We start from the raw sequence: 13,107 nt of genomic DNA, 5'->3' as shown, positions 1-13,107 counted from the left end.
CACTACTAACAACATTTGATACATCATCTCAACTGGAGAATTTTTTGTGGATTGTAACCATCCCCTCTGCCAAAGCAGATCTCACCTTTTCTAGCCAAGTTTCAAGTCTTCTTCTCCACCCTCATCTTCCTTGACCCTTTTGCCTCAAATTCCTCCTCAAATCTCATTTTGCTGGTGAAGCCCACTAACACTCATCACCAGTATGAAGGCAAACCCCAAGAGAACATACCTCCTTGCAGATCAAGCACAATCCAGATTGATCTCTAGCTAGGTTCTTAACATAATTCGTCTGGATGTTCAGTCTGTCAGCCACTGGCAATCTTATATTGCCAGAACTTTTGGTGACCATGTGGTCACTGGCTGAGTAGTGGCATTTCTTCGTAAACATGCTTCACAATTCACTGGTCTTCCATCCTAACACATCCGTACCAAAAAAGCCACTGAAACCAAATTAGTACTGATGGAGGCAACTGCTGGACTATGAATATCCTCATTGCTGATCTTGTTCTGCCACTTAACATGAAAAATCTGATGAAGATGGCAAGATTAAAAAATTCACTCCAGTGCTCTTCAGCCTTCCTCAGCACCCACACTTCACTGTGGTACAAAAGAGTTAGAATAACTGGTTCTATAGAGCAACAGCTTCAAAGCAAGCTTGATGTGGCAATGTCTCCAAACGCCACTGACAGGACCGGAACTTGGCTGATGCTACATAAGCGTCCACATCTCTCAAACATCCTCCAGCACGGTCTGTGATGCTTCCCAAGTATTTAACAGTTGCCACCTGCTCAGTGTCCCGTTTGAACAGGTTAATATGGAGTTGGTCACAAACCGGAGCTGGAAGCTGCTTGATGGTAATGGCCAAGGACTTGGTTTTATCCTGATTAATAAACGGACCCCAAGGGCTGAGCTGCTAGGAACAGTGCAGAGGCCAGGCCAATGCGGGGAGGGAGGCAGTGCAGGGAGCTCGGCCAGGCTCCGCCAGACAAGTGGGTCCTGATGGAGCCTGGCCAGGGCAGGCCCTGCTCCCACTATGGCCTGGCTGATTGCACCGCTCCGGAGGGACCAAAGCAATCTCCACCCTAGGACTGGCCCTGGCTGTGCTACCAACTCAGCCCAGCAGACAAGGTCACCTCCCAGCAGAGCCACTGAGTGCGGCTGGGTGGCAGGGCATGGGGGAGTGGGTCTCTGGGAGGTCTGGCAGGGGGCGCAGGACAGTGAGGGGCAGCAGGCACTGGGCAATGGAGGGTGGGAGAGGTTTCAGTGTTTTGGGGCACTGGGCATAGGGGAGCCTCGGGGGGCACTGTGCAGTTGTGGTTATGGGAACTGGAGGGGGGCACTGGGTGAGGAGTGATAGCGTGCAGGGCAACTGCAGTTGTGGTGGTGGGATCTCTGGGCATAGCAGGTCTGGTGGGGTGCTGGGCATAGAGGTCTGTGGGGGAGTCTCCAGGCATAAGGGGTCAGGGGGTGCTGGGTGGGGAGGCAATGTGGCACGGCATAGGCACGCCCCTGAGCGGAAGAGGCACTCCGGCAGCACAGGGCCAAGCAGGCCAGTGTGCATCTGGCAGCAGCCAGTTTGTAAACAGTGCCCTTGCACTGGGCTGGGCGGAATGGGGATGCCCCTGCTGCACTGTGCCCCATTGCTCCCATCCACCCCTCGCTTTGGGGACCGACACTCCCACCCCCTGCACCATGCCCCACCATGCACCAGGCCCTTTGGGGGCCCACAAATATGTTTGGTGTGGGCCCACAAAAGGTTTATTCGGCCCTACTTGGCATCCACACCAATAAAAAGGCTATCATTCATCCATCATATAAAAAAAACACAACAACCCACAATTCTCCACCTATTTGGAATATAAACACCTAAAAAACAGATTTCATCTTCTATCATGGACAAAGCCATGAATTTTTTCTGCACTAAATAATACTGCAGTCTTACAATATTTTATATAGGAGCTGCAATTCCCATTAATGTTAAAAAAGAGCTGTAAGACCTCAGCATCTCGGAGGAGATAGGAGAAGATCAAAAAAATACTCAAAACACCACATAAGCAGCTATATACCACCTCTAAGCCAAAATGATTCCATTAAAGGCTGCAGTATTCTCATTTCAAAGAAAGTCTCACGAATCAACATTTTGCTCAATTGGAATATCTCCTAGGGGCATCATGTTTGTTATTATATTAATGAAAGCTATGAATTTTTGTTAGAAATTTGAGAAATCATGTTATCTGATGCTCATTATCCCATCATTCATGATACTTAATAATCAGAGATCCATTATTCCACTCTTTGCTTGATGTAAAAATTCCTCATGGAAGCCTTTAAAGAGCAGCTTTATTTGCTTTTTTAAAATCATGTGCCCCCCCAACCTGTTCACAATGAAGTAACCAGATCTCCATTGTTTGTCTATTTCTTTAGTGTTCATAAGAAATTAGTTTCCTTTTTCTAATATCTGCACATTTGTTTAAACTTTATCCTGACACCCCCTTTTCAAGTCTACTGAAGTTACAAATGTATGATGTTTTAAATCAGTTCTAACACCTTTTTAATTTTCCTCACTAAAGTTTGATACAAAAGCAGATACATTTCCAGCAGTCTCTCTTATTTGGTGCTTGAATTAATATTCGTTCCATTCTTTGGTCCTTTATGCATATTTAACATTTCCTCTCTGTAAATTCCCTCTGCCTACCAGTACTTACATTTGCATTTTTACTTCCAGTTTTGCAAACATTTAATAGAAACACTTCCAAGCTGTTTAGTCCAAAAAAACATAGGTTGTTTGTAAGAGTTTAAAAAAAAAAAGAAGAAGAAGAAGAAGAACAAAATAGAAATGCTACTAAGTGGTTTACTGGAAAATGTTTGACTCTTAAGATTCCTTTACAGAGTTGAAGGAAATGCTCTCCCCTACCCCACATGACCCCCAAACCAGATTTTCTGTTGCACCAGAAAATGAAACTACTCTATTTCTATTGCCCAGTATTAAGAAGGTGAACTTGATAAATGGGGAACAACTTAAATTAGATCTAAAATTAGTAACAGATGCAGTGAGCAAGTCTACACTACTGTGCTATATCAGTAAAGCTGCACCACTGTAGCACATCTGGTGAAGATATGCTATGCCAACAGGAGAGTGCTCTCCTGTCAGCATAATTGCTCCATCTCCGTGAGAGGCGGAAACTATTTCGGTGGGAAAGCACATCCCGCTGACATAAAATGGTGTCCTCATCATGCTAAGTGATTTGTGTCGCTCAAAGGGGTGTCATTTTCACACCCCTGAGCGACGCAAGTTACATCGACTTAAGTGGTAGCATAGACCAGCCCTAAGAAAAACATTTGTTGTTTCACTCATATACTTACGCGTTCTCCCCTACATTGTCTCCAAACAGTCACATTAAGAACAAAGTTTTGTCTTTCTGCATTTGTGTTAGGATGATTCTTTTATCCTCCTTCGAGATACATCATTTACTTTTGCCCTTCAGAACTACTACTAATGGAATGCTGCCTACTAGATCCCTTTAACAACTCTTTGAAGTGCGTGCTTTCAAAAGTAGCAACTGAAAAGGAAGACAAGGACATGGTGCAGTTGTGCATATAAAATAATGCGTGTAAATTACTGTATTTGTACTCTTCATGTAATCCATGCCCAGAAATGAAGATTTATCAAGGGCTAGCCAGACAGAATCTATAGTAATCACTGGAGACACATTCTTTCTTCCTCAAATATAATATTTTTTGCCAGTGATCAAATTAAGGGACTTTATTGAGATAACATAATAACAGAACCAGCCTTTCACGAACAAGTATCTTTAAATAAAAGCATAAATCTAACAGTTTATGCTCTGCAAGTTTTTTGGGCAAAGTGATAAGAAAACATATGGTGAATGGCAGCTGGTCAGATTTCACATCAATTTCTAAGACATTACGGTGAATAACAGAGAGAGACACACACAGCAATGTTGGGCTACTTCTGAATTCTTACCTCTTCTTTAGTATCTTTAAATGATGATTTTGAAGTTCGCCTCCTAGGACCCTGAAGGTTGGTTTCCTCTTGCTGCCCAAAAAGCTCCTCAATTGTTTTTGTGTCAATCTGGAACTGCTGCCGTCTTGCAGCAATAGTCCAGATATTTGTTTTACCGCGGACTTGCTCTTCGGGAATTGTTTTCCAGAAGAAACTCCGCATCCGTTTTTTTTTGCTGTGGGGGCCATGCCCATTTATAAACTGTGGCGGAGCTGGTGGGGTTGGTCCTGGAGGAAGAGGCGGCGGCGGCGGCGGCGGCACCCCAGGTGGCGGAGGTGAAAAACCAGCACCTGTGACTGAACATGGTGGCAGCAACGGGGGTGCTGGAGGAGGTGGTGGCACTTGTTCTGTTGTCGGATCTTCAATCATTAATCCAGTTGCAACTGATATAGCCCCATTTTCTTTATCATTGACCAAGGAGACACAATTCATAACATGCATTTTAGTCTCTCCTATGAGGAGAGACGTACTTCCCTGGGTCTCCTTGAAACATTGAGCAATGGAGTAGCAATTTGTGTCAGACACTTTCAAACTCTAATCTGCCTGAAGTGAAAACAATGCAGCAGCCCTGAACCATCTTCGCAACCTACAACAAAAAACACAATGGTGAAATTCAGATCAAAGGGACTGGATTTTTTCCCTGGTACAGGTAGCAATGTATTAGTGGGAAATACACAAAATTCAATATAAAACAATCATTAGTCATTTTAAGTTTTAATCTAGATGGGAGATTTTCTGAAAAACAAAGTTCTCTAGGGCCTAATTTTGTAAAATTTATGTACATCCACAATAAAATGTCAGCTAATTATGGGGCATTACATTTAAATAAAATTAAAAACTTTAAATTTAAAGCATTGAGTGCCTCTGGAGAGACCAGAGGTTACTGAAACACCTATTCTGGATTCAATATAATTTCTAAAGAAACAATATTTATCCCAAGCCATTTCAACAAACGGAACACATTCCAACTATTCATTTTAGATTAAAAATATCATTATACATATTTCAATATGCAGAGTTAGAATGTACTTATATATTGACAAAAGCTCTGCCTGAAGCTTTTTAAATGGCTTCCCCTTCAACAGTGAATCAAGACAATGAATTATCCCAGATTGTTCAACTATGTAGCATATGGCTTTTTTGCCCTAATATTTTTCATGCAGTTTTCATTAATAAAGTGTACAGAGTCCCAAAACCCTGGATTCTTAATAAAACTGTGCAATATTTATGGTTACTGACCACAGACATGCATCTTAAAAAAACCTAGCATCTACATTTTGTCATTGTCATTAATGGTCAAGTTACAATACATTTACCAAAATTTACACACTAGAAGAGAGACTGCAGTTTTATTAGGATGTGTCTTTATAATTCACTCAGGTATCTAGATTACTGTAGCTACCTCAATAAGCATGTCTCACTACAGATCCAAAAAAAAAAGGGGGGGGGGATATAAAATTGGAATAATAAAATTACATAGCCTAAGCTCTAAGCACATGCAAAGCTGAAAATATTTACTTAAGAAAACTTGTATGTCTAGATGAGAATCTGGTAGCTCAAAGTTATTGTGACAACTGCATTTTTTTTTTTTTTATGTTACCACTGTGGCGGAGCAAATGGTGATGTTGGTGGCAGCGATTTTAAAACTAGTTAGGTTTTTTTTTTTTCCAAAGGCACAATTTAAAAGTTTGTCAGGTCACTCGTATTAATGAACGAATTTACACTTTTTAGAGATTTTCCCTGAGAACGCATCAGACTAAAAAGTTTCAAAAACAAGGCCCAACTAAGAATGCTATTGTTTAATCCCTTTACATGTTTACTGGAGGATGTGGTTAAACAGCATTGTAATCAGAGATAGATACTACCAAATTGAGTGGTAGTATCTATTGCACAGGCAAAGTTAGATGGAGACTGAAGAAGGAGTACCAGGCAAAGAATGGTAATAGGAAATCTAATAAAAAAGTTACAGCAATGCACTTGGGCAAGACTACTACTAAACAAAAGTTTGTTTATTAATTAGCCTTATCTACTTGGCATTGTTCCTCACATTTGACAGAACGTATACATAATTAACAGCAATTCAGATTACTTAATATTTTGGAACAAAAAATACTGGCAAGGTGGGGGAGGAAAAAGAGACCTTCACCGCTGCCAGATATGAACCATTATAGCATACATTCACAGAGATAAAAAGTTACAGAGACAAGCCATGTGGCAGATCTTCTGCTGATGTAACTTGACATAGCTCCACTGACTTCAGTGGAAAAAGTCATAAGACACCAGTCAACTTCACCAGTGCTTTTTGGAATCTTGTGGGCAGCAGCCAACCAGATATTTACTTCAAATTTACTAGTCATATTCATTTCACTCTCTTGAAGTAGTGAAAGTATTCATGAGCGTGGGGAACCCAGAAAATACAGGCTCTGAAGCATTGAGGAGGATACTTTGATGGAGGAAGGAAAAGAGAGAAAAAGGATCTGAGAAAGAGGTGCTTCAAATTTAAGTCAGCTATCTTCTATATAGAGACTGAACGCATCAGAGTTTGTCTCAACTCTCAGAGTGTTACACAAGAAGTGGAAATTTCTAATAAATTCAGATGCATTAGGAAGAACTGGTAAATAATCCTAATCAAACAGTGCTGCTTCATCAATGTCCCAACATTAACCACACGAGAGTAGAACTTCAGATACATTAAAGCAGGGGTTCTCAATCTTTCCAGACTAGTGTACCCCTTTCCGGAGTCTGAGGCCCAAGCCCCAGCACCTGGGATTGAAGCACGTAACTTAGCTTCACGGCGGGCCCCCCAATGGCATGGGGCCCTGGGCAATTGCTCTGCTTGCCACCCCCTAAACCGGCCCTGCACTTGCGATGCCCCTAAACCTGTCTCATGACCCATCTTGGAGTCGCAACCCCCAGGTTCAGAAACACTGATCTAGGTGAGTTGATATATCCCCTGGAAGACCTCTGTGTACCCCTGGTTGAGAACCACTGGATTAAAGTATTGTAGGGGAAAAAAGAGTTCAGCATACAACTTCTAGCTGTTGAGTAAAGCCTTTAGATTTCTTAAAACTTGAGATATTTGATTTTTATATATTACGTATATTCAAGCTAACTTTAATTTTGGATACTCATAATGCTGTGGAAAACTAATACCTATTATGTATTCATTAACAGCTCAAAACAGTCTTGTACATTAGAACCTGTTCTATTGAGACAGGAAATGTTGGCAAAAACAGAGCAAAGACTGACCCATCTGAAGAGTGCCATGGGCTTTTAACTTCCTTTTAGAGCACTATTAGAAGTCAGAAAAAAAGGTATTGTTTCCTGTAGATGAAATATTAAAGTCAAACAGATTGCATTACTAATTAGCACTAAGTTTCATCACTGGGCAAAGCCCTTGAATACACAGCTTTCTATCCCAAAGTAGAATTCTATCAAAAGCACTACACCTCCGCAAATGTTTTGGTCATTTCTAGAAATGGGACCTATGCTAGAGGCCCCAGAGAAACACCCCCACCCCACAACTTTGGTTTGAGTTTTGTATCCAAATGTTGAGGCTTGTACCCTATTCTAATCAGTTGAATAGCTATACATAATCCCAAATGAAGCCTCTTATTCCCCTGACCTGCAGGAGTGTTGCAACAGCTGTTACACGCTTTACAGATGAGGATAGGAGATGGATGGTCCAAAAAGGAAGTGAATCATACATTCTATTGCCTTTCCTTGGGGGAATTAACAGGGAACAAAAGAGTCTCCTCTCCACTTCTGTAAGATTAAGCCCATAAATAGAACGGGGGAAAAGCCCAGCGAGTAATGGTAAACCTAATAATAGAGACCATTTTAAACCCACCAGTACCTCATGCAGCTTTGGATGATGGCAACAGTGATAAACTTAATTTTTTCCCATAACCGGGATGGAGGGGGAAAAAGAAGTCTGGAATGAATGTGTGAAAGGAAAACTACAAAACACACACAAGCATTCAGCTATTGTTTTTCCACAGATAAGCACAGTCAAGTAGAGGAGATCACCTGCTCTTAACAGAAGCATAAAGTACCCTAGTTACTAGGCTGAGATACAGAGGAATGTCAAAATTCCTCTCTCAAAGAATCAGTTTGTGGATGCACCATAATACTAGCCACTAATGTGGGTGGGGGAAGAGATAAACAAGCAGACTGCTTTCAGAGTAACAGCCGAGTTAGTCTGTATTCGCAAAAAGAAAAGGAGTACTTGTGGCACCTTAGAGACTAACCAATTTATTTGAGCATGAGCTTTCGTGAGCTACAGCTCACTTCAAGCAGACTGCGACACTGTCTGCACAGCTTATTGGTGGCAGCAGGTGTCCCCTAGCCCTTGCAAGAAGTAGAGGGAGGGACGAGAGCAATTCCCACTCATAACTAGGGAGCAAGTCCCACTCCAAAATACCCTGGGAGTAGGTTAGTGCCCTAAACACTTAATCTGATAAAATTCAACTGGAGCTGAAATTTTAGAAGGAAGGGTAGAAGGGGAGAAGATGGGAGATCAACACTCAAAGACTTCCAACATTATAATCTGCATCTTTGCACATTTGTTACATCCAAATCAGTCTGAGCAGCAAAACGGTTTTAAAGTGATGCCTTTAGTACATTTAAGAATGTTCATATTGACACTGCTGTACACATATTGAATATTATCAGATCTGCAGATCACACTTTTCAAAGGAAAGGAACACCAAATATTTTAATTAAATGGAGCATTTTATTTTTGTCTCACTCATGATTTTATTGTACAGAATTTCACCCATAACCATTCTTCAAAGACGGAGAGCAATAAGGAGCTTTTCCCCAGCTCAGAAGACAAGCATTCTAAAAAATGTTGTTTCCCAACCAAAGTAACTGCCATTTGAAAGAGACGCAAAATATTATATTTGCATACACAAATTAACAAGTGAAATGTTCAGTGTACAGTGACTTTTAGAAATTCATATTTGTTCCCTTTAGTCCATACCTCCTGTTCTCTACCAAATATATTTCTCTGTAAAATATCTCCCAAACTCACACTAAAACAGCACTGCCTTTGAGTGCTCACACACCACAATCCTCACCACAATACTTAGATGTCTGGATCTCAACAATAGCTTTACAATGAAGTAAATGGAGCAACTAGTTGCTAACCACAGTTACAGCAACAGAAAACACTGGCATGTATAACTAGAAATCCAACCTGCCACAAGAAGAAAGGCTCATATTAATCACAACAGCTTAGAAGATGACCATTGAACACACCCTGAGAAAATGCTCATCTGAAACATATCCCTTAAAAGTATGACTGAAAAAGACAAGGCCCCTTTTAGTTCAGTGCATGAGTAAAACAGACAATAAAGACAATGGCCACCAGACAAAATGAAGACATCATAGTTTTAAAAGCTAGCCTTTTTGATTCCAAAGATACTTTTAGAAGGTGGTAAAAGAGGGAGTGTTAATATTTGATTTCTGATTGAGGAAAAATAAGCCAAAAAGTTTTGTCCTCTATGCAGATAAAAAGGCATGTGTATGTGTACACACAGAGCTGCCTTAGAGGACCACCCAAGGGGCAGTAAAAAATTGGTTACTTACAGGTCGGTCTTTAACTGAAGGTCGAACTACATGGTCCTGGAGACCTCGGGACACTTTATCAGAGTGATTTAAACCTGAGGTTTGGTTTTGGAGGTAGGCTGCTTGCCCGGCTAGATTCTGTCCTGCGCACACACACTTATACGGGAAATAGCAGTGACTTGATTCAGTTAATTACAGCAAGTGTATCCCGTGGGGTGATTCCTCCTCCTCCTCCTCCTCGGTCAGCTGCAGCCCAGAGAGGAAAGGGTTAACCCCCCTTCCTTACCTCATTCTCCCGGCTTCCGCTGGCTTCTCTGGGCGGATCCTGAGAGAGGCAATTAAAGAAACCCTACTGAGAGCCCAAGTTTGCTGAGTGTGTTCAGTCCCGGGGCGAGGGTGAGGTGGGGCGGGCTGCGGCGCGTCCCCTCCCTCCGCCCAGGGGGATGCTGCCTGAGCTCCCCTCCACAACAAGTGCGGCAGCTGGAAGAAAACCCGGCGGCCAGCAGCTGCGCCCTTCCCCACACCCAGCAAGCGCCCTCTCCTCGCAACCCCCCCTTCCTCCGCTCCTGCCCGGCTCAGGGCACCTCTCCTCTTGCCCCAGCCGCCCCCCATCCAGGGACCCCGCCCTTGCTGTCGCCTCTCGCAGCTCTGCGCTCTCCCACCGCGTGCGCAAGGAGCGAGGCGCCCCGGGCCGGGTGCAGCACGGCCGCCTGCCCCCACTTCCCGCACGGCCCGCGGCTGGGCAGCGCCGCCGCACCTGGCGGGAGGGCGGGAAGCCCCGCCGGATCTATGGCAAGCCCTCCCTGTCATTCCGCCCAGAGGGGACCGGGGGCGCCGCAGGGTGGGGTCCCTGGCTCCTCGGGGCACCCTGCGCAGCCAGGGCGGGGCTGCCTCTCCATGCCCTAAACTGATCTCAGTCCCCAGAGCCCCCGCAGCAGCAGGAGGGATTCCTCCCCCGGCAGGCTACAGCCGCCGCGTCTCTCCCCTCTAGCCTCGCGCGCTGCCCTGGCTCCTAGGCTGCGAACTCAGTCCGTCCCAGCCTCCCCCATTTCACCCGGGAGCAGAAAGACTCGCAACCATGGCTGCGGCTCAGCAAACGACAGCATTTCCAGCATCAATCACTGAGGGAGGGCGTGAAGAGAAACACACCCGCGTGAAAGCTCGAACAGACCACGACGCAATCAGGGGCCCATCAATCCGTGTCTCGATCTGCAGCTGAGGGGGGAGGGCTGTACCCTCCTCCCATTTCTTCAACTTCAGGGGACTCACAGTGGCGCACAATTGCAGATGAAACACAGGCGACCAGGATCGCTCCCCACAAGGCAAGGGTGCAGCATGGACCTGCCTTTACTTTTAATGTCCATCCCCCCTCTGAAGTTGAAGATACTGAGTAGGGAGTTAAGCCAGCAGTAAATATACGATCCGGTGCAAGGAACCAGGCTGCGCACAGAAAAACAGCATTTCAGACTCCTGTAAAGTCACAGTGACACAGGTGCTAGAACTAGGGGTGCTGGAGCACCCCTGCCTTGAAGTGACTTCCATCATATACAAGGTTTACAGTTTGGGTCAATGGCTCTCAGGACCCCCACTGTACAAATTGTGCCAAAGCCCCTGCACAGTGGTGCAAATATTTAATCTTTTTATATGGTGAGGCCCTTGGAAAAGACAGAACCGGCATCTACATTACAATGAGATTGTCTTGGTGTTGAAGATTGTTCCTCTTCTTTCCAGGGAGAAAAATCGATTTTAATTTGCAGTAGAAGGAAGGGGGATTTTTATGGCTGTGTTATGACTTCTTGTTAATCCTGCGGCACGAGAAGCGAGGTCTCACGGCTCCCGAGCCCAAGCCCGACACTTCATCACCCAGCCAGGCGCGAGCACTCCCAGGGGAGCCCCAGCAGCTCAGGTCCAGATGATCTGGACAGACCGGCCGGAAGGCTGGGCAAAGCCACCGCGAAAGCAATGAATTCGAACAAACCGGCGACAGGGTCCCAACCTCGCTCAGCAAAAGCACGGAAGAGAAGGCGGCTCGCGCGACAACTCTTCATAACGCAGCCTTCCCTTGGCCCCTCGTGTCAGTGCCCCAGTGGTGGGGAACTGCATTGTGAATAACACCCATGTCTATAACAACATACATGATCCACTCACACGCAGGCTTCAGTCGCGCTATTCACATGTCACAGCCTTGCTCCCGCTCTCAGGGCCACTTACCTTTTCTGCCTCCAGCCGCACGGATCCCCCCGCGGCCCCTCTCCCCCTCCGCAGGGGCCCGGTGAATGCGCTCTGCCTCTTCTCTCCCACACCCCACTGCCTTGGTCTGCCGCTGGGCTCTTCCCCGGGAATCCGGGAGAATGCCACCACCTCCGCCCATCTCCCTGCAGCCGGGGCCAGGCAGCAGGAAGAAGGAGGTAACACGCAGGCGCAGCACTAGGCGGGGCTGCCTCAGGTGACAATGCTACTCTCGTCTCTCCAGCAAAGGGACAGTAAAGCCGGGTGGTTTTAAATTTTCTCTCCACTCCCTGACCAACATCAGGCTCCCACTGAAGTCCGTGGTGAAACTCTCCCCTGACTTCAGTAGTACAGCGTCAGGCCCATGCTTTGCACTTGCACCTGTAGTTCTTCTATCCCAGGAGCTATTGCTTTGGAAAGAAGGACAGGAAGAAATAATGACACAAAGGTTGTGGCTTGGCCGAAACCAATGTCATTTACAGGGAAAGGACACTACTCATACACCGAGGCCCCCATCCTGCAAACACCTATGTACCTGCTTAACTTCAGGTACCGGAATAGTTCCTCTGTTGCAGTGGGATTGCTCAGGTGCCTAATTAAACAAGTGTGTAAGTGTTTGCTGGATGGCATGGCCAGTTTACTGAAACTATTCACAGAATGAAGACAGAGACGGGACCCCTTTGGTTCTGTTCAGAAAGGGACTTTTGTTTATGTGCTTGGGATTTTTATGAAACTTCTATCATTTTCCCACTCTGGCCTTCGAGAACTTCCCCATGTCTACTGATTTCTGTGGAGTTAAAAGATGTCTTCTTATTTTTCTCCATAAATGTTGCTGTTTGCAAAATTCAAATATCTGCAGATACAGCAGTCTGAACGGGATTGCATCTAAATTTTCTAATAAATGATCATGAAGAACTGTTGGTCATTCACTTGAGACAAAATAATACAATGTATTACAAACAGCGGGAAATAAATGGGTTGTATCTTTGGATATCTAATTGGTAATTTTGAATAATGATATAGGTCCTAATACTACAAAAATAATGCACATTCTTAACTTTATGTAGTGGGAGTAATAGCGTAATCCAACGAGATCAATGGTACAATGCATAATGTATACAATTAAACACTTGCTTCTTTGTAGGACTGGGGCATTTGTCTAAATAAATTCCTCTGTGACAGCACGTGACAGGGTCATCTCTACTGACCTAAGTGTAGTACTGACTACTGGTCAATCCACCTTGCCCCCGTCATAGCTCTGTGTCTACACTATGAAATTAGGT

The 13,107-nt window shown here is 44.6% G+C and overlaps 1 protein-coding gene across 2 annotated transcripts in view; it reads right to left on the bottom strand.

The window, feature by feature from the left end:
- Window positions 1-11,968, bottom strand: part of FHDC1 (FH2 domain containing 1) — a 50,984-nt gene extending 39,016 nt beyond the window's left edge. The window contains exons 1-2 of one of the 2 annotated variants that reach the window (XM_073341375.2): window positions 11,807-11,968; window positions 3,986-4,610 (exon numbers count right to left, since the gene is read on the bottom strand). In XM_073341375.2, the coding sequence (XP_073197476.1) occupies window positions 3,986-4,465 (480 nt within the window). In that variant the 5' untranslated portion in view covers window positions 4,466-4,610; window positions 11,807-11,968. Of the gene's footprint in view, window positions 1-3,985; window positions 4,611-9,616; window positions 10,047-11,806 lie in introns of those variants that run through there. The other variant, XM_073341376.2, reaches the window with a different exon arrangement.
- Between the last annotated feature and the right edge of the window lie 1,139 nt (window positions 11,969-13,107).

This window comes from Lepidochelys kempii, chromosome 4 (genome assembly GCF_965140285.1).
Source record: "Lepidochelys kempii isolate rLepKem1 chromosome 4, rLepKem1.hap1, whole genome shotgun sequence".
In the NCBI taxonomy this organism is placed as follows: Eukaryota; Metazoa; Chordata; order Testudines; family Cheloniidae; genus Lepidochelys; species Lepidochelys kempii.
This window is presented reverse-complemented; position numbering and strand designations above follow the sequence as displayed.